The following is a 25,528-nucleotide window of genomic DNA, read 5'->3' on the forward strand; positions in this document are numbered from 1 at the left end:
TTGAAGGCAGAGTAGTTAAAACAAAACAAAACAAAAACACAAAACCCACATTTCCATGCCTAGTTACAATTTCTGTGATTTTAGATCTATTATTCCAGGTATATTTTCAGGAAATGTTGTACCTGCTTGATCTCTCCCTCCGTTAGGAGAAGGAACAACAAAGAGAGAGCACGACATCCTCCCTTCCCCGGATTGGACAGTATCTTCTTTCCTCATTGGTCCTTTTGGTCAGATGCCAGCTAGGTTATTTGAAACACTTAACCCCTTACAGGTAAGGCGATTCCGTACAGCTGCCAAGGAGGGATGCTATGCTATCTTTCTCTCGATATTGATGACAGGTCTAGTTATCAGCAATTAGGAAGGTGGCAATCCTGTAAGTTAGTGAGTTGTACACAGACCGATTCCTCAGTTTGTCAGGCTGACACAGCACAGTAAGGGCAGGAAAGGATTTAATATCACTTTGACAGTCCAGTCACTGGTTCAGGGAAGAGGGCCCAGCACCATGTCACCAGCCAGCTGTGCACCGTGCTCGGTCTGAGACTCAGAGAACCAGGAGAGATCTTTAGGCCCCTTTATGAATAAAGAGCCGGAGCAGCCTGCCCCGGATCTGTTTGGTCCTCACCCCGTAGATGATGGGGTTTAGCATGGGGGGTATCAAGTGGTACACGTTGGCAATGAGAATGTGGATATGCCCAGGTACATTCTGGCCAAACCGGTACATGAGGGAGATGAAGAGCACTGGGATGTAAAAGGCTGAAATGACAAAAAGGTGGGAGATGCAGGTCCCAAAAGTCTTGAGCCGGGCGTCCTTTGTGGGGAGCCTGAAGATGGCCCTGATGATCTGGGTATAGGACACGGCGATAAAAAACATATCCAGACCTTTCACACAGAATAGCACAAAGAGGCCATAGTAACTACTGACACGGGTGTCGGCGCAGGCCAGATTCACCACGGCTATATGCACACAGTATGGCTGGGGGATGATATTGGTTCTGCAATATGGCCATTGCCTCGCCAGGAAGGGATAGGGCAGTACAACCAGGCTGCCACGCAGCAGCACAGCCAGGCCTAGCTTGGCCACAAAGGAGTTTGTCAGGATGGTGGAATATCTCAGGGGATGGCAGATGGCCACGTAGCGATCCAAAGCCATGGCCATGAGGATCCCAGACTCCATCTCTAAGAAGCAGTGAATGAAGTACATCTGGGTGAAGCAGGCTCTGAAATCGATCTCCTTGGAATTGAACCAGAAGATACTCAGCATTTTGGGCAGGATGGAGGTATACAGGAGCAGGTCGGTGATGGCCAGCATGCAGAGGAAATAGTACATGGGCCCATGGAGGCTCGGTTCCATCTTCACGATGAACAGGATGGTGAAGTTCCCCAGCATGGCTATGGTGTACATGGTGCAGAAGGGGATGGAGATCCAGACATAGGTCGCCTCCAGGCCAGGAATGCCCAGCAGGTTGAAGGTGGAGGGGTTGGTGAAATCGGTTGTGTTGGAACCTGACATGGAGTAGGGGAGAAGGCGTCCAACTCTGAGGCAGAACGGTGTCTCCTGCATGTACCATACGTTCCCCTGACTTCCTGTATGTGCCCAGGCTCTAGGGTGATGGTCGCAGTACAAATACCTGAATGGAGAGACAATGTTAATTTGAGACACTAAATGCACTACTGGAGGCTTTTCTAATGGGTGAAGCAGATTGGTTGCTCTTCTCACACAGAAAAATGACATTTTCATTATTCAGGTAAATGAATTGTGAACACATGATCCTACTAATACCAAATCTATATTTTATGGTGATCTCTGCCTCAATAATTCCTATACACCGTCATGTGGGAAACCTTAATAGGCAGCAGCAGGAAACACGAGTGTGGATACTGGTTTTCCAGAATTGTTCCTTAATGCAATAAAACCCAGGCTAGAGAGTCCAGGCTGTAGGGAGTTCCCCATTCATTTGGTTGCTCAAAATCTAAGACTGGAAAATAAAAACAAAAAAACAAACAAAGCGTGGCACAACATGTACCAGAGGAAAACATCCCAGCTAGAACACACCTCAGGGGAAATACCTTGGTGTCGTTGATAGTGGCTCCACGGAAACATCTGCTCATTTGCAGTAGTGGCCAAAACAAAAAACAATGATCAGATGCCTAAGGAATGGGATGGAGAATACCCTGCTCTGGACATGTGCTCACCTTTGGTCACCCAGTCTCTATAAAGGATATAGCCAATAGAAAGGGGATTTCTGAGACAGGCCATGAGAATGGGGGAGGCTGCCATCTGTGGACTGAAAAGTCTAGGACTGTTTAGTTTAGGAAGAGACAAAGAAGGGGGCTTATGACAGATGAGAGGAAAATAAAGAATGGGACTGATTACATTCAAATGGTCAAATAGAGAACAGTTCCCAACCAGTAATATTGATGGACACTTTCTGTTTCAAAAGGGCTAATTCTCCTAAGATGAAGCAAATTATCAGCAAAACTGATTAGGTGGAAAAATTTTGGGAGAACAATGTGAATGAGAATTGGGTGTTCTTTACGAAGAGTTTATTAGACAGCTCAGAAGCCACAATTCAAGAATGTAGACAACTTTGGCTAAAAACTCTGTCGAGAGGCAAAGTGAAGGCAGCAATTAGGGGAGAAAAAGCAATATAGATAGATAGATAGATAGATAGATAGATAAACTGTCTCTGTAATCTAGCAGAGAAACCATACCAAGGTCCAATAGCTGGAAGATAAAGCCAGACAAATATCAGCTAGAAGTAAGAGCCAAATTTTTAGCACTGACAGTTATTAACATTTGGAATAAACTGCAAAGGGAAGTGATGGATTCTCCAGCTCCGCATGTCTGTAGATCCAGACTGGATGTTTTTTCTGGAAGATCTGCTTGAGGACTTGTCTACACTTAAAATGCTACAGTGGCGTTGCCTCAGCACTTCGATGTAGACACTACTTACACCCACGGCAGGTGTTCTCGCATTGGCATAGGTAATCGCCTCCCCAAGAGGTGATAGCTAGGTGGATAGAAAAATTCTTCCGTTGACCGCCATGCAACTATATCTGGGTTAGGCTGATATAGCTACATCTCTCAGGGATGTGAATTTTTTTGCTGTTGCAAAAAAAAAACAAATGTAATTTTTGGATGTATTAGCAGAGGCATAACATGCAAGTCAAAGGAGGTGAGAGTGCCGCTGCACTGGGTGCTGGTTTGGCCTCAGCTGGAGAACTGTGTCTAATTTGGCCACCAATATATACGAAGGATGTAGAGAAACTGGAAATGACCAGAGACAATTGACAAAAATGATGAAAGGGAGAGAATTCAAGCCATATGAACATAGGCTGAAGGAACTGGGCATGTTTAGTTTGGAAAAGAGGAGACTGAGGAGGACATGGCAGCCATATTCGGATACTTGAATGGCTACCATAAAAAAAATCAAGAAAAGTTGTTCACTCTTACCACTGAGGGCAGGACAAGAGGCAGTGTGTTTAAACTACAGCATAGCAGATTTTTCAGAATAAAATGCCTAAATGAAGGAACAGGAGGACAAAGGAACAGATGCCTCGGGAAATCATGGAGGATCCTTTACTGCAGGTTTTCTAAAGGAGACTGGACAGTCATCTGTCCTGGACGGTTTAGACACAACAATTCCTGCATCTTGGCAGATGACCCTTGTGGTTCCTTCTCACCCTGTGGCTCTATGATTGTATGATATTAAACCCCAGTTTAGACCAGGCCTTAGTCAAACACAAGTCATTGGGCTCAATAGAGGGATAACTGGGTAAAATTTAGTGGCTTTTGTTATACAGGAATTCAGACTGGATGATCTAAATGTCCCTGTTAACCTTATACACTATGAACCTATCCACAAAGAAAGTAGATCAGGCATTTATATTTATTCTGTCTTACAAAGCACGTACAAGCAGACACTGAATTCCATTGAAAGTCTGAACATATAACACTAAAAAAAGAAATTTGTTTATATAATTCATATTTGGCCTGTGGTACTTCTTACCACAGACGTTACTGGAGCAAAGCGTTTAGCTGAATGGGATTCACTAATGGATTGGCCATTGTAGATGGTGCTGGTGGCACCACCATTGGTTAAGGCTATCTGACACTTTCCCTTAGGAGATCTCATTTTCAGTTGCTTATAAATTGGCAGACCTATTCTCTGTCTCATCATGCCAATGCTGTATTGGGTTTTTCGAGTAGGTGAGCTCCTCCGCAAAAGTGGGTACCTGTGAATCCTTAAAAGGAAGTGTCTTCCCTGGGAATCTCCCTCATGTAGCCGTGTCCCAAACTTCTCTCAGCCCTGAATCTGCAGCAACATCCCACACCGATAGCCAACACAGGGGTGTGCACCATTTCTAATATAGCTCCGTGCAATCCCACGGGGGTTCACTCAGCCTCTAGCAGATAAGCGAGCATCTGAATGTAAACAGGCTGGAGACAAGCCTGTCTGCGCTTCTGTGCTCTTTATCCAGCTTGAGCAGTAAACAGTAATTAAGGGACCTTCCCAAAGGGAGATGAGAACTCTGGGGCTCTGTGCTGAGTCAGAGAAGAATTGGCTGCTCTGTGCATTTGTGTATATTTAAAAAATATAGTTTATTAGTATGAAAACTAGGGATAATGCTTAAAACTCCATAGGGTCTGATACACTGTAAGTCCCAGGCGGGATGGGTAGATAATAGAGAGACAGATCTGGAGACAGATTCCCGAGGGGAGAAACAGGCACATTCTGCAGGCACATGGTGCTGTTACTAAGAGATCAGAGATCAGTAATTCTCACCAGTAACTATGATAATAATGTGCAGCACTGTTCACTGAACAATGTTCAAAACACCTATCAAAGGAGAGTCATTATGACTATATCCCCATTAAACAGATAGGTAAACTGAGGCACAGGGAGACATTATTTGGCCAAGGTGTTACAGAGATTAAGTGGCAGGATGACAGACAGAGCCGGGGTGTCCTCACTTCCCTGCTGTAACAACGGTTTCTCTGTCACGACAAGAGGGAAATGGACTCCAGCTCTGGGAGGGACTGTTCATTGAGTGGGATGCAGAGGAAAGGCTGGAAGAGGGAGCCTGAGTCTTCACCATCCTGAGGTTCTCAGAACTATCTGGAGTTCGCGAGCTCCCTCTCCTGGGACTCCACTACTGGTTCCACTCAGAAACCTGCCAATGGATCACAGTCACTGTGATCACTTTGGGGGAAGAGACTCAGTAACAGCAACACTAACAGGATGTGCCTGTGGATAGACAGCAGCCAGAGGCCTTACCTGAGGACAGAGGTCTCTGCCTCTCAGGTAGCTCCAGCAGACTCCAGGAAGAGATTTAAGCAAAGTTTTGAGGACTTGGGATGGTGGAAGTCTTTACTAGCCTGCAGCTCAGGCTTTCTCTACACTAGCACTTTTGTTGGTCAGGGGTTAGAAAACACCCCCATGACCGACAAAGGCACCAGTTTGGATAGCACAGCAGGAGACAGTCATTGGGTGGGTTTAATTATGCTGTCAGGAGAACTCTTTCCCATCAGCATAGAGCGGCTACATGGGAGACCTTGCAGCAGCACAGCTGGTAGTGCAGACATAGCCTCAGGCAGGCAGACAGTTTATTACACTTTATTACACGGTTTTGCAGAAAAGTAAAGAGCCTTGTGTACCGCAAAATAGCAAAACATTTGAAGGGTAAAAGTTTCACCTTAGAAGAGAAAAGTAAAGCGAGTCCTTTCAAGAATGCTTAGCAGATGTAAACAGGGGAACGGTCCTGCTCCTGTGGGGAATTTTTCTGGCTTATACACTACCCTGGTGGAATGGGCTAGTGAAAGGATCTGAGTCCTCACTCCCTTTTCCCAGAGGCTGCCTGCCCTCAAGGACTCCCCTTCCACTCTCCGGTGCGGCAGAGTCCTCGTAACCCCAACACGGCTGGGCCCAGGATTCCTGGGGGGCTCAACCCCCAATCTTGTCGTGGTCACCTGGGAGAGGGGCTAGGATGTCCCCACTCTGGGTGCTCTCTACATTCTGGACACTTCTCTGATCCACTGATCATTGCAAAGAGTTCAAGCAAATCGAGTTCATTAAACAGCAATCAATTAAAAAAAAATAAGGAAAACATGGGAAAAGGTAAATGAAAACATCTTGCCCCGCTCTGCGGCGTGGGGAACACCAAACTCCCATCTCTGGAATGTCAGGGCAATTCACAGACCATCCTAAGCCTCCTGCCCAGGCCCGGCTGTGCTGCAGGGATGTCACGGGTCAGACATGGTCTGGCAGTGGCCACATGCCTTCAGGCTCTAGGTGGTAGGACCTTTTTCCCAGCACCGGTCCTCCGATCATGGTTATGATCCACCTCCAAGTCTGCCCTGCAAGGCCTCTGGCTGGGGGCATCTCCCTGTGCTGGGTCCTCTGCCCTGAGCAGGGGCGGCTCCAGGCACCAGTGCACCATTCGGCGGCATGCCTGCAGGAGGTCCGCCAGTCCCGCGGTTTCTGCGGCAATTTGGCGGCGGGTAAGCCAAAGGCGCGGGACTGGCTGACCTCCCGCAACATTCCACCGAATCTGTGTTACCAGCGGACCTCCCGCGGGTACGCCACTGAAACCTGCCTGACTGCCGTGCTTGGGGCGGCAAAATACATAGAGCCGCCCCTGGCCCTGAGTCTCCTCTCGTTCTACCCAGCTGCCCACTGCACCCAGCTCTGGACTGCTCCAGCTTCAGCTCCACTCTGCCTCAGCACCGCTGCTCCTGCTTTGCCTCCAGGGTAGCTCCCTGGGCTGCTTCTCTGGCCTCTCTGGTTCTGGTTGCTGCAGCTCCGCTCCCAGCACCGCTCTGGCTCAGGCAGCCCCAGCTCACACTGTGGATGGGACCCCTGGCCTCTTGATCCCCTCACTAGCCTGCCTGCCCTGTCAGTCCGGCTGCCCTGGAGCATTGGCCTCTCCTGATTACCCCTGGGGACTGTCAGTCTTAGGGTCCTAATTTCCCATCTGCCCGTTCTTTTAGTACTGGGAAATGGCCAACCAAACCCCACTCAGGTTTAGTAAGGAACAACAGTCCCCTTACACATGGCTACAGTCCATATGGGAAGTGATGAACACCTATAGAACAGAGGCCAGGTCATCATCCACCAGGATTGGACGGAGCCTCCTAGTAAACCAGAGATAGGAGAAAGCACAATGCACAGAGACTTCAATGAGAGAGTTCAGCGTCAGCAAGGAATCCAAGAGCCCTCCTAGACTATGGACTGAATTGCCCAGGTGTGGGTGTGAACCTTCAGCCAAAGGAGGCTTCAGCATGGCTGTGAACCCTTCAAAATGCTTTGCTCTTCCCAACACATCACCTCTGCCTTCCTTGGCTTCAGCTTCAGCCGGCTGTTCTGTCCAAGAACTGGGCCATCCTGGTGATACTGGTTTGGTTGTATGGGAAGGACAGGAGGAGATCAGTGTCACCTGCATACTGCTGGCGTTTGAGTCCATGTTGTGTGACCAGTTCCCACAGAGGCTGCATGGAGATGTTGAAAAGCCCCAGAGAGAGAACTGATCCATGTGGGATTCCACAAAGGAGGGGTCTAGTGCTGGAGGTGCAGTTTCCCATCACCACTAATTGGGTGCATCCCTCTAAGAAGGATTCAGACCATTTTAGTGCATCCCTCTGGACTGCTGCGCTCTCTGAGGTTAGAGAGCAGTATTTCATTTTCAATAGTGTCAAATAATACACAGAGGTCCAGGAGGATGAGCATGGATGTCTGCCCCCTGTCATAGATAGGAGAATACCGTCCATCAGTGCCTCTAAAGCATGGGAAGAGAATAGCAATGGATAGAAATGAGAAGTTATAAAATATAGAAAATGGATAAGGGAAGCAAAAGATACTAGAGACAAATCCATGGCTAGAAGGGCTGAGGAAAATAATAAGATTTTGTTAGTATATTAGAAACAAAGGAAATCCTAATAGAACAGGCCTTAACTAGATGGAAATGGTAACACTGTTAATAGTGACGCACACAGGGCAAAAATAAAGCTTTCTGTCTTGTATTTGGAAAGAGCCATATGATGCACTCAGATCACATGAATTTCTTTCCAGTCCAGTGGTAACTATAGGGAATGGTGAAGAGCACTACTAAGGGTCAATATTTTTTATATCAGCAGCCCCAGACATCTCACACCCAAAGAGTCCAAAAACTAGAAAACAGCGATATCCTGTATTATGCCAGTATTCAAAAAATGTGACATGGGTATTAAATGCCAGTTAGCTTGATATCAGTTCTGGATATAATTATGGAAATGTGGATAGGGGATTTAGTCAATAAAGAATTCCAGGGTAGAACTACAATTCATGCATTTTTTAGGTGACAACGAATTTTGGTGACAAAGGCAACTGGGGAGATGTAATAGATTTAGACCATTGCAAGTTGATTGACCTAGTACCACATAACATTAAGATTAACTAACTAGCGCTAGATAGTATCACCAGGGCCTTTTCTACACTACAGGAAAAAGTCGATCTTACTTACTTTTCTTAAGAGCCGTTTGTGAGAGACCTTGTCAAAGGCTTTCTGAAAACCTAAGGACACTGTATCCAGGGAGAACCCTTCTCCATATTGTTAGGAGAATGTGAAGTAAATCGGGTAAAGATTAACAATAATAATCTTGCTTCTGGCTTTACTTTTAGTTTAAACAGGCTGAATAAGCAATCTAGAGAATGTACATGAAAGCACAAGGTCACACTCCTCTTCTCTCCCAGCCCAGCTGGTAGCCTTGCCTTTCAGTAACAAGAGAAGATAAGGGGCTAATCGAGTAGCTGGAAGGTCTGCGGAGAAGATACAAAGTCTCCAAGAAAGCGATCTTGGCCAAAAGTATCCCTGCTCCTTATACCTCCCATCAGGTACAAAAGAGGTGATCTCATCGCCCCTAGACTCAAGAGCCCCCCCGAATGGAACACGGCCATATATTGGAAGGGTTGGTACCAAGTGAGGGGCAGTAAAAGTATAATTATATTTGCCAAGAAGAGGGGGGCAGAAGAGGACGCTCCATCCACATGTGGAAATAGGGGTCAGGAGAAGAGGGTTCTATCGGCATATGGAATAGTAGAAAAGGGAGGGGAAGAGGAAAATTCTATTAGTGTATAGAGATAAGCCCGACTGCTGTGAAGCACTGCAGAATATGCTTGCTTGTTTAGCCCCAATAAACCCATCAAATTGCCTGCAGATTGCACCCTGGACTATTATTTTTCCAGCAGATTGTGTCTGGGAACTGAGAGGGAGGAGGGAGCTGGACCCCTGCCAACACATATGTTTGTTGACCCCCTTAAAGAATTCTAGTAGATCGGTGAGGCATGATTTCCCTTTACAAAAACCATATTAACTCTTCCCCAACAGTTAATCTATGTCTGACAATGTTGTTCTTTACTATGGTATAAACCAGTTTGCCCTCTACTGAAGTCAGGCTTTCTGGCTGGTAATTGCCAGGATCACCTCTGGAGCCCTTTTCAAAAATTGGCGTCACATTAGCTATCCTCCAGTCACTTGGTACAAATGATGATTTAAATGACAGGTTACATATCACAGATAATAATTCTGCAATTCCACATTTGAGTTTGTTCAGAATTATTAGTTGAATACCATCTGGTCCTAGTGAAATATTACTGTTTAATTTATCAATTTGTTCCAATGCTTCCTCTAATGACACCTCAATCTGGGACAGATGCTCAGGTTTCTCACCTAAAATGAATGACTCAAGTTTGAGAATCTCCCTCAAATCTTTAGCAGGCTTCCTGTTTCTGATGTACTTACTTTTTTTTGCTATTACTTTTGGAATCTTTGGCTAGCTTTTCTTCATATTCTTTCTTGACCTTCCACATAATATTTTTGCACTTCACTTGCCAGAGTTTATGCTCCTTTCTATTTTCCTCAGTAGGCTTTAACTTCCACTGTTTAAAAAATGCCTTTTTGCCTCTCATTGCTTCTTTCACTTGGTTGTTTAGTCACATTGGCACTTTTTTGGTTCTCGTACTATATTGTTGTTGTTTTTAAATTTGGGGTATACATTTAAGTTGAGCCTCTCATATGATGTCCTTAAGAAGTTTCCATGCAGCTTGCAGGGATTTCACTTTTGACATTGGAACTTTTAAGTTTTGTTTAACTAACTTCCTCATCTTTGTGTAACCCCCTTTCTGAAGGTAAATGCTACTGTGTTGGGCTGCTGTGGTATTTTCCCTGCCACAGGGATGTTAAATTTAATTATATTATGGTCACTATTACCAAGCGGCCCAGCTCTATTCAGCTCTTGGACCAGGTCCTGTGCTCCACTTGGGACTAAATCAAGAATTGTGTCTCCTCTTGTGGGTTGCAGAACTAGCTGCTCCAGGAAGCAGGTTAATTAAGTTATCAAGAAACTTTCTCCCTGCATCAAGTCCTGAGGTGACATGTACCCAGTCAATACAGGGATAGTTGAAATCCCCTTTATTATTCAGTTTTTTATTTTTATAGCCTCTCTAGCCTCCCTGAACATGTCACAGTCATTATCACGATCCTGGTCGCATGGTCGATAGTGTATCCCTATTCCTGATTGACTGCAGACTATATAGTAAAACCTGAGTTTTGCTTAGCTATTCCTTAACCAATCATTTTACTGAAATGTAACTAACCAATCCTAACACATTGTAACATGGTTGTTTAACCAATTATATTTCACCACCTTCACTGGTTTACACCCAACAAAATTAATTATACAGCGACAGAAACAATCACAGAACCAGACAGAGACCATGCAAATAAACATACAAAACAATACAGAAGTGAGGATTTCACACCTACATCTGTACAGACATAAGGGTTTTCCAGCTGTGTCTATTGATCAGTGAGTTCTTGCAAGACAGGCTGCTATCAAACTCAGTTTCCTTTTACATCTTCTAGGCTCTTCCCTTTCTCTGGAGGTGATGGAATATCAGGGCAGGACTGTATTCCTAACAGCCCAATAGCACCTTATTTCAGTGTGACGGGTTTGGGATGTGAGAATGTGACCACACACTTCCCAGCTTATGGCTGCCCAACTACATCTTAGCCAGTCACAGTAGGAGATGGCCATTACACAGACAGTGATTTTGATTCTTTCTTTTATTCCTCTATAACTAGCAAAGTGATAAGAATACACCTAAATTCTTAAAGTCTAGGCCTTTGCAGACAGGCCTGAATATCTATATCCTAACAGTGAGAATAAGGGTGTGTGACTTTTGCTGAGACCCTCGAGGGCAAGTGAGAAGGCTCCAGCTGCCTGCACATATGTAATGGCCATTGCCATTCATCATCTGAGACCCAGGATGGGGATACGACCAACTAACACTTTGTCTGGAAAGTGAGACAAAGACCAGGTGGAGGGGCAACAGGTGTGTCAGAGGTCTGATCACTGGAAGCTGGGCAGTCTTCTATGGGGGACTCTTCAGAGAGAGTCTAGGACATCTGGCCCAGGGTGCCCCTGGGATGTTCCCCTCTGGTGTTTTCTGGACCAGTGATCTGCTAGGTCACTCCACTCCTCGACTCCGGGAGCCAGCCTGGCCCTGCTCTGCTGTGACAACCCCACTCTGGGCTGGTTCTGCACAGCCTCTGCCATGCAAGCTGCTGCTTGGATTGTGCAACCGAATGTCACCAGGCTGGCTTGTTGCCTTTCAGCCAGCCTCTCCCCTTTGATCAGCACTTTATTTTTTATATTGCATTTTGTTTTTATTTTTGTTTCTTTCATAACTAACTCTGATCTTTATGCTGCTGCTTATAATCATTTCAAATTCATCTTCTGTAGTTAATACATTTGATTTATATTTTACCTAATACATGTGTTTTGGTTCAAGGGCTTGGTAAATCTCAGCTCAGGTTAAAAAGGTTCCCATGTGTGCGCTCCACATCAAAGGAGGTGTGGACCGGGTAATTGTGACATTCCCCTGGTGTTATCTGGGACCGGGGGACGGGCCGTGTGGAAAGAGGCAGGGCAGGGGGCAGGATCTTGGTGAATGGCGGGGGAGGGCAGGTGGCCCCTGGAGTCCAGTTACCAGCAATTACAAACATTGAAATCCTGTAAGGTAGTGAGTTGTACACAGATATATGCCTCTCTCTCCCTCTGACACAGCACAGTAAGGCCAGGAAAGGATTTAATTAAATCAATGTCACTTTGACTTTCCAGTCAGTGGTTCAGGGAAGAGGGCTCAGCACCATGTCACCAGCGAACTCTGCATGGAGCTCAATCTCAGAGTAAGAGCACCTTCAGAAAACTTTAGGCCCCCTTATGAATAAAAAGCTGGAGCAGCCTGTCCTGGATCTGTTTGGTCCTAACTCCATAGATGATGGGGTTTAGCACAGGGGGAATCAAGACATATACATTGGCAATGAGAACGTGGAAATGCCCAGGCACATTCTGGCTTAACCGGTACATGAGGGAGGAGAAGAGACCAGGGATGTAAAAGGCTAAAATAACAAAGAGGTGGGAGATGCAGGTCCCAAAAGTCTTGACTTGGGCATCCTTTGTGGGGAGGCTGAAAATGGCCCTGAGGATCTGGATATAGGACACGGCGATAAAAAACATATCCAGACCCTTCACACAGAATAATACAAAGAGGCCATAATAACTACTGACGCGGGTGTCAGCGCAGGCCAGATTCACCACAGCTATATGCACGCAGTATGGCTGGGGGATGATGTTGGTTGTGCAATATGGCCACTGGCTAGCCAGGAAGGGATATGGCAGTACAAACGTGCCGCCACGCAGCACCACGGCCAGGACAATCTTGGCCACAACGGGGTTTGTCAGGATGGTGGAATATCTCAGGGGATGGCAGATGGCCACGTAGCGATCCAAAGCCATGGCTACGAGGATCCCAGATTCCATTTCTAAGAGGCAGTGAATGAAGTACATCTGGGTGAGGCAGGCACTGAAACCGATCTCCCTGGAATTGAACCAGAAGATGCTCAGCATTTTGGGCAGGATGGACGTAGACAGGATCAGGTCAGTGATGGCCAGCATGCAGAGGAAATAGTACATGGGCCCATGGAGGCTCGGCTCCGTCTTCACAATGAACAGTATAGTGAAGTTCCCCAGCATGGCTATGATGTACATGGTGCAGAAGGGGATGGAGATCCAGACATGGGCCACCTCCAGGCCAGGAATGCCCAGCTGGATGAAGATGGAGGGGTTGGTGAAGTCGGTTGTGTTGGAATCTGACATGGAGAGGGAGAAGGTGTCCAACTCTGAGGCAGAACAGTGTCTCCTGCACGTACCCTATGTTCTCCTGACTTCCTGTATGCACCCAGGGTCTAGGGTGATGGTTGCAGTTCAAGTGCCTGGATGGAGAGACAATGTTAAAATATGAGACACTACATGCACTCCTGGAGGCTGTTCTCATGGGTGAAGCAGATTGGTCGCATTTCACACACTGAAAAATGATATTTTCATTATTCAGATTAATGAATTATGAACACATGACCTTAGTTATACCAATTCCATATGTTATGGCCATCCCTGCCTCAATAATTCCAACACATTGTGGTAGGGGAAACTTTAATAGGCCCCAGCAGTAAATGCAAGTGTGGTTACTCATTATTCATCATTGTTCCTTAGGCCTTGTCTACACTGCCAAGGTTTGTGCCAAAAAGGAGCTTTTGGCAAAGAAACAGAGGAGGTGTATACACTACAGAGCCACTTTTGATGACGGAACTCCACAGTTTCAGTGAAATAATAAAATCACCTTGACAAGAGTTGTAAGGCTTTTAACTCAAAAGGTTTGTCACTGAAGTGCCAGTGTAGAAACTTGTGCTTGATTTTATCTCTGTAATTGGCATCTGGAAGGTGTCCCACATTACCTAACCGGACCGCTCTGGTCAACAATTTCAACTCCTGTGCCCTGCATTGAGGTAAAAACCTTAGCGCCTCCCCCTTTAAAGGACTGGATATTTTGAAACTCCCCTTCCTGCTTGCTCAGCGTGCAGAGCTCACACCACATCTTCCCAGGTGGCCATGGCAGCTCCACACAGCAAATGCTCTCCTGCTTCATCCACTGTGGAGCTGCTGAATCTGCTCAGTATTTGAGGAGAGGAGGCCGTGCAGTCCCAGCCGTGCTTCAGCCATAGGAATGTCAATACGTACGGGCAGATTTAATGTAGCTTGTGGGATATGAGCTGTGATCAGGACACACTGCAGTGCACAGAAAATGTAAAGGAGCTGAGGCATGCGCACCAGGAGGATCACAAAAGGGAGGTTGTTAAGTATATTAAGAAAATAGAAATATTAGAAAAGGTATAGGCCTAGAAATAGAAATAGAAAGAAATAGAAAGCAATGCTAGAAAAGATTTAAGCCAATTCTTAGAGGTAGAAAGGAAACTTTTTAATATTCATAGAAGGTAGATGTGTTCAAGAAATCTTTTTGTTCTGCATTTGATAGAATCACCACAACAGATGATTAAATACATTCCAGGCCAATAGCTGTCAAGGAGGATATTAAACAGCATCTACAGTAGAACCTTAGAGTTACAAATACCAGAGTTACCAACTGACCGATCAACATACACCTCAATCAAAACAAGAAGTACACAATCAGGCAGCAGACAGCCCCCCACTCCCCCTCCCCCAAAAAAAAGAAGAAGAAGAAGAGGCAAATACAGGAGAGTTCTGTGTTAAATATAACCTATTTTTAAAAAGGAAAGTTTTAAAAAAAGATTTGATGAAGTTAGGAAACAATAGAAAAGCTGCTATGGGATTAGTTAAAAAAAAATGCCAGGAATAATGAATGCCATGCAACAACAGGGTGTATGGAAAACAAGTCTTGTCGAATAAGCCCAATTTCATCCTTTAATGAGAGGACATGTTTGCTTGATCAAGGAAACTGCGCAGATGAAATAGACTTTGATTTCTCTGAGGCATTTGCATCAGTAGGGGAAAAAATTCAGATAAAAATATGAAGAGTCTACAATATCACTAGAGCACATGTCAAATGCACAAAAATCTGTCTAACTGATAGATCTCAGAAAGCCATTGTCAATGAGTCATTGCCAGTGAATAGGGCTGTTTCTAGTGGGGTTGTGCAGGGATCAGTTCTAGGTCTGATGCTATTCAATATTTTCATGAAGGATGTGGAAGCAAATAGAAAATCACAGCCCATAAAATTTGCAGACCACACAAGATTGTCAGAGTGGTTACAGTGAGGAGGCCAGGGCAGGCATACTGATAGATCTAGAGTGTTTGATGATCTGGGCCGTAACAAACAAAAAATATTTTAATACAGTCAAATGCAAAATTTTTCTTTCAGAACAGGGAATTCAGGCCAGACCCACGGACTAGGGCTTGGATACATTAACAGGGGAGTGGTGAGTTGGAGCAGGGGAAGGATTTTATCTCTGCACATTGCATCCAGTTCTGAGGTCCACATTATAAAAAGGATGTTGAAAAATTTGAGAGGGTACACAAAAGAGCCACTAAAATGATTTGAGGCTGAAGAAAATGCCAGATAGGGAGAGAGACCTAAGGAGCTTCATCCATTTATCTTATGCAAAAGACGATCAAGCAGAGACTTACATGGGGAGAAAACCTTGAGCAGTAAAGGGCTCTGTAATCTAGTGGAGAAAGGCAGAGCAAGGCCCAGTGGCTGGAGTCTGAAGCCAGACAAATTCCAGTTGGAAATAAGGGCTCAATGTTTAGCTCTGAGGGTAAATAAACTTTGGAATAAATTGCGAAGGGAAGTGGTGGATTCTCCAACTCCCGATTGTTGGAGATCCAGACTGGATGTGTTTCTGGAAAATCTGCTTGTGGGCTTGTCTACACTTAAAACTCTATAGTGGCACTGCCGTAGCGCTTCAGTGTAGACACTACTTACCCCGATCGCAGGGGTTCCCCGTCAGTGTATGTAACCCACCCCCCTGAGAGGTGGTAGCTAGGTTGATGAAGAATTCTTCGGTAGACCATGCTGTCGACACCAGTGTTAGGTTGATATAGCTGTATCTTTCAGGGATGTCATTTTTTTTGCTCTTGAAATAAAAGCAAATGCAATTTTCCATTGCGTTACCAGATGCATAGCATGCAAGTCATGGGAGGTGATAGGACCACTCTACTCAGTGCTGTTTAGGCCTCAGTTGGAGTACTGTGTGCAGTTTGGGTCTCCAATGTATAAGAAGGATTTAGGGAAATTGGAAAGGATTCAGAGGTGAGAGACAAGGATGATTGAAAGGATGGAATATGAGCCATATGAGCAAAGGCTGAAGGAACTGGGTATGTTTAGTTTGGAAAAGAGGAGATTAAGGGGCCACATGACAGTCGTTTTCAGATATTGAAAGGCTGCCATAAAAAAGATGGAGAAAAGTTGTTCTCTCTTGCCACTGAGGGCAGGACAAGAGGCGATGGGTTGAAACTTCAGCATAGCAGATTTAGATGAAATCTCAGGAAAAAAAATTCCTAACTGTAAGAACAGGAGGACAATGGAACAGACGCCTCGGGATCTTGTGGAAACTCCTTCACAGGAGGTTTTCCAAAGGAGGCTGGATAGCCATCTCTCTGCGATGATTTAGACAGAACAAATCCGGCATCTTGGCAGCAGGTTAGAGTAGATGACCCTTGCGGTCCCTTCTCACCCTGTGGCTCTCTGATTTCATGATGCAAAATCCGAGTGTAGACCAGTTTTAGTCAAACACAAGTTATTGAGCTCAATACAGGGGTAAACAGTGAAATTTAGTGGCCTGTGTCATACAGGAATTCAGATTGGATGATCAGATGGTCCCTTCTGGCCTTAAATCCTATGAATCTATAGATAAAGAAAGTAGATCAGGCATTTCTATGTACTGTCCCTCACAACACTTGAACAAGGGAACATTCAATTCCATTGATACATAATACACGTTTGGCCTGTGGATCTCCTTGCCACAGACATTGTTGGAGCAAAGAGCTTATCTGAATGGGATGCAGAAATGGATTGAGCATTACAGGTATTGCTGGCACCACCGTTAGTTAAGACTATCGGACACCTTCAATTTGGAGAGCACATTTTCAGTTGCTTATAGGTTTGCCAAACATTTACCATTTGGACTGAAATTTCTCACGCTGGGTGTCTACATCCGGATTAATTGTGTTTTGAAAGTTTCAGGCAGAATGGTTGGGCCGATTTATCAAATGAAGCTAGGAGAAGATATGTCTTGTCCAGGTTGAAAAATTCATATAACTGTTCCAGGGAGGAGTCCGTGCTTTACAGCAGATAAACATCAGATAACAGCTCCTCCTCCTCCCCGTCCCACCCCCCATTAGCAGCCAGAAACCTACATTGCAAGAGGAGGAGGTGAAGAGTCGGAAGATTAATTTTTACTCATTTCTCACTCCAAGGGGATTTTTCCCCCAGTGGGGCCTGAGCAATCTACTTGTCACGGCCTCTGAATTTGGCCTTGACTTGAACATCTACGAACACCTTTCACCATGACGTATGCACTGTGCCAATGAAACACAGCCACGCTGGGGCTAGAGGCCATCAGCCAGGGAGGTGAGGCACAGAAAAGAGGCACATTTTGGCCCATGATACTGGAGCAAACTCATCTCCTCTGGCAAGGGCCCTGGGATGTTTAATGTCTTAGCAGAGTGGAAAGGACCCCAGACCTGTTCTCTATCCCATCACGCCCATATTGCACTGGGTTTGCCGAACAGCAAGACATGGATACCTGTGGATTCTGAGATGGACGTGTCTTCCCTGGGAAACCCCCTCAGGTAGCCGTGTCCCACACCTCTCTCACTCCAGCATCTGCAGCAACATCCCACACTGAGAGCTGACAGGGGTGTGCACTGTTTATAATGTAGCTCTGTGCAATCCCAGTGGGGTTCGCTCAGCCTCTAGGGGAGATGTGGCATCTGGATGTAAACAGGCTGGACAACGGAGACACTCTAGCAAGTGTCTTTCTTTCCCTGTCTGCACTTCTGTGCTATTGGTCCAGATTTAGGAGTAAAAAGTAATTAGGACCTTCCCAAAGGGAGATGAGTCAAACAGACTTTAATTGCTCTGTGTATTTGTGTATATTTGAAAATTACAGTTGATTAATAAGACAACTAGGGATAATGCCTAGATCTGCATAGGGTCTGATACCCTGTAAATGCGCAGGAGGCACAAATAATTTCTATAGGCACACGCGGTTGTCGCTAAGGATCAGAGATCAGTAATTCTCACCAGTAACTATGATCATAGAGTGTAGCAATTTTCATTAAAGGGTCTTCAACACACCTAGCAAAGGAAGGTCACCACGAACATAGCCCCATGATACATATAGGTAAACTGAGGCACAGGGAGAGGTGACTTGAGCAAAGTCACACAGAGAATGACCGAAAGAACCCAGAAGTCTGGACTTCCTTGGCATAACCACCATAAGCACTCTCTCTATGTCAGTAACTGAGTGTGGGAGGGAGCATACTGCAACCCCCATATTCCTCATTTTCATATAATAGTGATCTTATGTATAAAGCACGTCTTGTAACCTATCAGGGGAAAGGTTATGATCTGATGAAAGTCATTTCTCTATCCATATATGTGTATCATTAATGCATATGAAGTTATGAGAATTGTGTTGTGCGATGGTCACTAGAACATGCTGTAAGTTCGGGATTCAGCCAGATATTAGCTCCCCAGCAGCAACAGCAAACAAATTAACCAATGCCTGGACAGGGTGTCAACCAACCCATCACCAGCCATTCTCCAGCAAGGAATCTTGCCTGGAGACTCAGCAGTGCCTCCAGACATGCCTGGACTTGTGTTCTCCCAGCACATGGACTGAGGGTATAAAACAGGCAGAGTGGACACATACAGGCCCCTTCTCCAGTCCCACCTATGCTGCAAGCAACCAAGACACTGAGAAGACAAGACTCCAACAGGGGAGATTGGCCCAGGTTTAAGGAACAAACCTGTATATTAAGGCCTGCAGTATCCAGTAGGGTGAGAAAAACTGCTTCATCTCGATGTTGCCCAGTCTAATAGGGTTGAGAGCTTAGACTGCGCGCTTATATTTTATTTTAATTTCACTAAATCCGACGTGTTACGCTTTGACGTATAATCACTTACAATCTATCTTTCATAGTTTAAAAAATGGTTTGTTTATTCTACCTGAAGCAGCGTGTTTGGTTTGAAATGTGGGAGAGACGCCCCTTGGGATAACAAAGCTGGTACATATAAATTTCATTGATAAATTGACAAACTCATAGAAGCTTGCAGTGTCCAGCGGGCATAACTGGACACTGCAAGAAGGAGGTTCCTAGGGCTATGTCTCAGAGGAGAGATATTGGCTAGTGTCATTCGGTCGCACAATCCAAGCAGCAGCTTACATGGCAGAGGCTGTGTGTGAACAGCCCGGGAGTGGGGGGTTCTCACAGCAGAGCAGGGTAAGGCTGGGTTCCAGAACCAAGGATTGGAGTGACCTAGCAGGTCACTGGTCTGGATAACACCGGAGGGGAATGTCACACTGAGTGCATTACAAGAGGGAAATGGACTCTTGCTTTATCAGGGCCTGTTTGTTGGGTGGGTGTGACGGACTCCTCAGGATGCAAACTGGAACTGAAGTACTGCCAAGCCTTTTGGCATAACAATCTGGGCCCCTCTCACACTATAAGGCTGTGCCAAGCTGCAATCCTCTCCAGGTCTTGCACTTACACAGCCATACACAGACAGGGACACACCAAGCTGCAGTTACATGAATGCTTTCATTAGCCACTCATGAACCAACAATAGAGAGGCTCCTGCCAGTTCCCCCTAGCTCCCCAGGCTATGACCCCAGAGCTGTATCGTCTTGCCCTTGTCAGAACCCTGGCCAGTGTAAGTTTATTACTCAGTCCAGCCCTCCCTCAATGTGGAGAGGACAATGCACCAGCTGCTGTTCCTGAGCAGATTTCACTTTTGCATTTCAAACAACACACTGTTTTAGGTAACAAAAAATCTATAAAACAAATGTACTAAGTACAGAAAGATAGATTTTAAGTCATTTTACGTTATAGCGAACAGATTAAAATTGGTTACTAAGAAAAAATATCACAATCTAAGTTCTGTACACTAGACAGGCTTTGAATCAAGAAGTGTCTCACCCGGATGATACAAACAGTCCAGAAATCTTCCATAAACAGACTAGAAATCCCTTCAGCTTAGGACAACATCCCCAGTTCAGTGCTTGTTCCTAAGGTGTTTCCAGGTGTGGAGTTGTGCGGGGAGTGAGGCCAAGTGATGATGACGCTTCCCACAAACTGGAGTTCAGTGTCACATGAGCTGGTCACATGCCCTTGCGTGTATCGATGAGTCATAGCAGGGGCCATGACCCATATCCTGGATACAACGTTCAGAGAAAAGTCGATCAGGGGGTGATAAGCTTCTTCTAAAGCCTCCTGTGTTTCTTAATGGGCCAGAACCTTGAAGGCTTCATCCACAATGTGCTGGCTAGACTGGAGGTAAACTACATTGTGGGCGTTACCCAGGAGCAAACACATTTGAAATATTGGTACATAGGCAATATTCATAACTTTAGGTTAAAAAAAAAGATACATACATACAACTAGGGTAATCACATTCAGCACATCATAGCTTACATGCCATACTTTATATAAAACACCTCATAATCTTATCACTGGTAAGTATGGGGGTTCCAGGGCGTTGCTTTGGGGCACAGAGAGTCACACCTTGCCCCTTATTTTACTGCAGGAGTGGTAGTCACTGACTAATGCGGAGGCAGAGTGCCCAGAGCCCTCTGTAGGTTTGGAACATCCAACTCCAAGTATTGCAAACAGTGTAGTGTTAGCCACGGCGTACTTCCAAACTTCTGGTTACCTTTTAATGCTTTGTAGATCAGCCTAGTGATCTCAAAAGCCAGCAAGTGCCTTCTCTGGGTCACTAGAAAACCTCTCTTTGTATCTGTGCAGCATTGTTAACCATTATGTTTTTCCAGCTAGTAATAAGTCAGTACAGATATTCATCACTGCCATGAGGTGGTGAGCCTCCTCCCACTGGGCTTTCCCTGCGATCCCCACTGCAAGCATTGGGACCTTCTCCCCCCCTTTCCTAGAGGGTTGTGAGCTGTGCTGTCTGGGCTCAGGGGTGTGTCTTTTCTCAGCAGCCCTTTCATACCTGCTTTCTGTGTCTTGCCAGTGCAGGGAATTAACTCCTCCCCTCTGTCTGGTGGGCCATTAGCATTCTCACAAACAACTGTCTCTTCAGTAGGGTCTACAGAGAGAGAGCGTTAGCTTTCACAAGCACTCCAGGAACAAAGTCCTGCAAAATCAGGACCTGGATTGGGGTCCCCTCCGTCATCCCTCTCTCTATCGCTGAGAGCTCAGGAGGTCGGTTTCACAGTCCCCTCTCAAAGGCTGATGCAGAGATTGGGTGCTTGGGTGCGCAGGTGCTGAACTGGGCATTCTGTCCTGGGCACCCTCCCCCATGTGATCAGTGAGGAGACATTCCTGTTCTCCTGCTCTTCCTCCCCCACTTTCCTTCTGTGGGCCCTCCTAGATAAAACCCCCTATACTCTCTATTGTGCACCTGTCCCCTGCTCAGCCATGAAGGGCTCACAGCTAACAGTCCGGACAGTTGTCTCACTAGGAAGTGCTCAACCTCCCTCTCCTGTCCCCTTCCTTCCTAAGGGGCTGTTGCCTCCTGCTTCAGTGTTAAAGGAACTCTCCCCTCTTCCTCGGTGCTTTATATGATTCCATCACCCTTCTGTGAGCTCCCCTCTGGGACACAATTCCTGTGCTCCCTAGCACTGCGTTACTCCCTTGCTAAGCTGCAATCTGGATGTGTTTATGATACATGACAAGTGCCTGAGGGGCTTCTGTGCTCAGGGTTGCAGCATTCACATGTGCTATCTGCTGCCTGTTTCCCCCCAGCACAGGGCCTTTATTCCTCATGTGATCAGTGGAATTACAGTGATAGCACCTTCCGGGCACTTCTATTTTGAGAGGAGATTTGGGCCAGGGATTAGAGGAATGGGGTAAAGTGGAACCCTGCTGTCCACTGTGACAGATTTTCGTTACCAGTCCACCCAGGACCACAGTTGATCAGGCTGTGGTCATAGGATCTTTAGGGGAGGAGATGATGAGGCACATCAAGGGTCTAAATATTAAAGATTTATTGATAAAATAATAAAATAACAGCAGAGAGTGCTGGGAGAGCTCCCGCATCACGCAGGGGAAGAAAGAAAGCGTTAATGCCCCCAGGCCCTAACCCATTTTCATACTCACATGCGCATGACCCAAGCTGGCCAGGTCTGGGTGTAACATCAGAAGAAGAAGGGGTAAGGTGGACGGGAGTGCTGTCCTAGGCCCAGGCTGTCCGAGAATCTGCTGTGCTCTCCAAATTGCTTCAGCTCTCAGGAGGGTTTTTTAAATCCAGGGTTTCTTTGGGGGTATCATCATCCAGGGCCCTCTGTGCCCAGTGCTCTTTGTACCAGTCTCAATCGGCTTGCTGTGGCCTTCTCGGCTGCCCAAAACACACTGGCCTCAGAGAATTTGTTTTCCCATCTGTTGGCCTTCACCATCGCCGCCTCATTCGCTTTGTTTTCGCTGCTATCTTTGCAGCTCTGCTCCACTTAGTTCTCCTCTTCTCACGACTGGGCAGCTGTAGATTTCTCATCTGTAGATTTCTCATTGAGCCCATGACCTTGGTCCAGGGCCAGTGTCTTATCTTCACACGGAGCTAGCTAAAGCACCAAGTTAACCTGTTCTCTGCTTCCCCCCCCCCTTGGCCTCTCGTACTCCTGCAAAGGAGTCTTCCATTCCCCACTCACACCCCTTTAGCCCTCCCCAAGATGCTTTGCAATGCTTGCGACAGCATTAGCAATATACAGTGCTGATCTGCCTTCCCAGGGGACTGCCTGAGGGAGGGGGCCATTGGGCTGTGACAGTCCCCCTCTTGACCCCAAATCAACATTTTTTTGTGAGGCAGCTTTCTCCAGATTAAACAGTGTAAAGGAGGAGGCATCTGGCTGGAATACAGTCAGTTGTTCCCAGGTGTGCATCAAGGGCAGGAAAACATTGGGTGTAACCCATGAAAAATTAAAAACAACATAGTTAGAGATATTAACAGTCTGTTGCATAACGACAGGCCAATGCACTGAAAACATTTGTGTTCGCGATCTTAACAGTAAAATTGAGAGGCACCCTGGGGTCGGTGGCTCTCCAAACACACGCTGAGGTATTGGTAAACAGATGTGCTGCAGTGGGGGCATATCCCGATGCTGCCCCTTCCCAACAGATGTGATGACCCATCTTAAAAAAGCGGCCTGGCACTGCCTTTTCTTTACACATAGTTTGAGGGGGCTCCATAGGCCACAGCTGCCAGGTGTTGCCTTCTGCAATCCATATGTGCTGACAGTCTGGGGATGCAGTGAGCACGTATCTTTTAGCTGTGTCATTAGGGGGAACCACCTCCCCCACGTTGCGATGGACCACCCAATCCCAGATAATACGTGATGCTAAAGAGCTTCTAGATGTAGTGATCAAAAACATCATGCAGAGCTTATGTTAGACTCAGCTTCACTGTGAAACTTCAGCCACTTGACAATCGGTGCCCTGTAGTTCCAATAAGTGCTGGTTATGTGTGTAAATTGCCGGCTAATGGTAGCTGTGCCGTTTATCTCCCTCCCTGTGGGGCACTGAAGCCACCCCAGCCTCTGCCCAATGTTGGAAGAACAGCTTGACCCAGAGGCAGATTGGAATACGGGCTTCTTTATTGCAATACCTGTTCCCCTCGACTCAATTGTCGAGTAAGCACTGGATTAGTTACAGCACAAACTTTTTATCTAAGTTAGTATGTAAATTTCTATATTTACTACCACACCCCACAAACCCGTATGGAGTAATCTGAACGCCCATACAGTGAATATTAATAACCCTATACTGAATATAATTATCCCTGCCCCTGATTACTGGTCACAGCATTAGCATATTCTACAGATAATGTTTACATTGAAGATACATTTTGTGCTATACTTGCAATCATGAACTCCCTGGATGAGCAGATTGCAGGGAAAGGAGGAAGGGGCCATGACCCCAACATGCCTGTGTAGCTGGGAAATGAGGGGCAGGGGAGATAACCCTTTACATCCCCACATTCCTTAGGCAGCTGCAACCTTATCAAACCCTTAACAAGGAGAAGGGAAGGGAGAGGGGAGCCCTAAATCTATCAAGCGTAGAGAGGTGCTGCCATTTATCTGTCAAGCACAGAAGCAGAGCTTGTCTGTGCCTTTGCTCCCTAATAACATCTCTGTTCACCAGCGGTTTCCTCATTTTCTGCTTAACCCTTAGCTAATGCAGGGGACCATCCTTCCGCCTCTCCCAGCTGTTGTCCTCCTAGCTTCAAACCTGATCCCTGGCCCTGCCCCTGAGGCCTGGCTCAGAGCAAAGGGCTCCCAGCCCACACCCAGTGCAGGGACCCTGCCAGCTACAGGCCCCCAGCTGGGAGGAACAAAAGGGAACTGAAACCTAAAGAAATAAGCCACACAAGGGTCTCTGCCCTCCGGACTCCGTAGCTGAGCTTTAGGGCCCACGAGCTGTAGGATGCACAATCTCACCCGCCTGCAACACAACCCTGGTCCCAACCCCCAGCTTCTCTTATATGGATTCCTGGCTTCCCTCTCCGCTTCTCATCCGCCTGTCGGCCCCAGCGCTGCGTCCTTGCTGCCCTCACTGCAGGCTCCTTGTCGGCCTGCAGCAGTTCCTGTCCCAGCCCCCAAGCAGAGGGAGTTCACCTGGGCAAGGAGGGAGGTCGAGATGATCGACAAAGTTGATGGGGTTGGGGAGGAAAGAAGAGAGCAACAGGGCTGTGACTCTGGGGAACGGGGCAGGACAGAGGCGGGGCCGTGGGGGAAGAGGTGGAGAAGGGAGCGGGGCCTTGTGGGAATACTTGGGACACGGGGAGGGGCCTTGTGGAGTAGGCAAGGAAGGGCACATGGCCTCAGGGGTCTTGCCATAAATATAGAGAGAAGGGTCGCATAGAATCCCTCCTTAGTAGCTAGCTTGCTGTTCCCTCTCCTAACGGAGGGAGAGACCAAGCAGGTACAACATTTCCTGAAAATATACCTGGAATAATAGATCTAAAATCACAGAAATTGTATATTTTCAGGAAATGTTGTACCTGCTTGATCTCTCCCTCCGTCTGGAGAGGGAACAACAAAGAGAGAGCACGACCCCCTCCCCTCCCCGGATTGGACAGTATCTTCTTTCCTCATTGGTCCTTTTGGTCAGATGCCAGCTAGGTTATTTGAAACACTTAACCCCTTACAGGTAAGGCGATTCCGTACAGCTGCCAAGGAGGGATGCTGTGCTATCTTTCTCTCGATATTGATGACAGGTCTAGTTATCAGCAATTAGGAAGGTGGCAATCCTGTAAGTTAGTGAGTTATACACAGACCGATTCCTCAGTTTGTCAGGCTGACACAGCACAGTAAGGGCAGGAAAGGATTTAATATCACTTTGACAGTCCAGTCACTGGTTCAGGGAAGAGGGCCCAGCACCATGTCACCAGCCAGCTGTGCACCGTGCTCGGTCTGAGACTCAGAGAACCAGGAGAGATCT

At 46.5% G+C, this 25,528-nt stretch overlaps 2 protein-coding genes across 2 annotated transcripts; both read right to left on the reverse strand.

Annotated features, from left to right (window-relative positions):
* Positions 1 to 562: 562 nt before the first annotated feature.
* LOC123374328 (olfactory receptor 52R1-like) lies at positions 563 to 1,510 on the reverse strand. Its single transcript, XM_045024176.1, has one exon. It carries the CDS (start codon positions 1,508 to 1,510, stop codon positions 563 to 565), a length of 948 nt encoding a protein of 315 aa, XP_044880111.1.
* A 10,737-nt stretch (positions 1,511 to 12,247) lies between these two features.
* On the reverse strand, positions 12,248 to 13,195 carry LOC123375617 (olfactory receptor 52R1-like). Its single transcript, XM_045026665.1, has one exon. The coding sequence runs from the start codon at positions 13,193 to 13,195 to the stop codon at positions 12,248 to 12,250; it is 948 nt and encodes a 315-aa protein (XP_044882600.1).
* Between the last annotated feature and the right edge of the window lie 12,333 nt (positions 13,196 to 25,528).

The sequence above is a fragment of the Mauremys mutica genome, chromosome 1, assembly GCF_020497125.1.
Source record: "Mauremys mutica isolate MM-2020 ecotype Southern chromosome 1, ASM2049712v1, whole genome shotgun sequence".
Taxonomy (NCBI): domain Eukaryota; kingdom Metazoa; phylum Chordata; order Testudines; family Geoemydidae; genus Mauremys; species Mauremys mutica.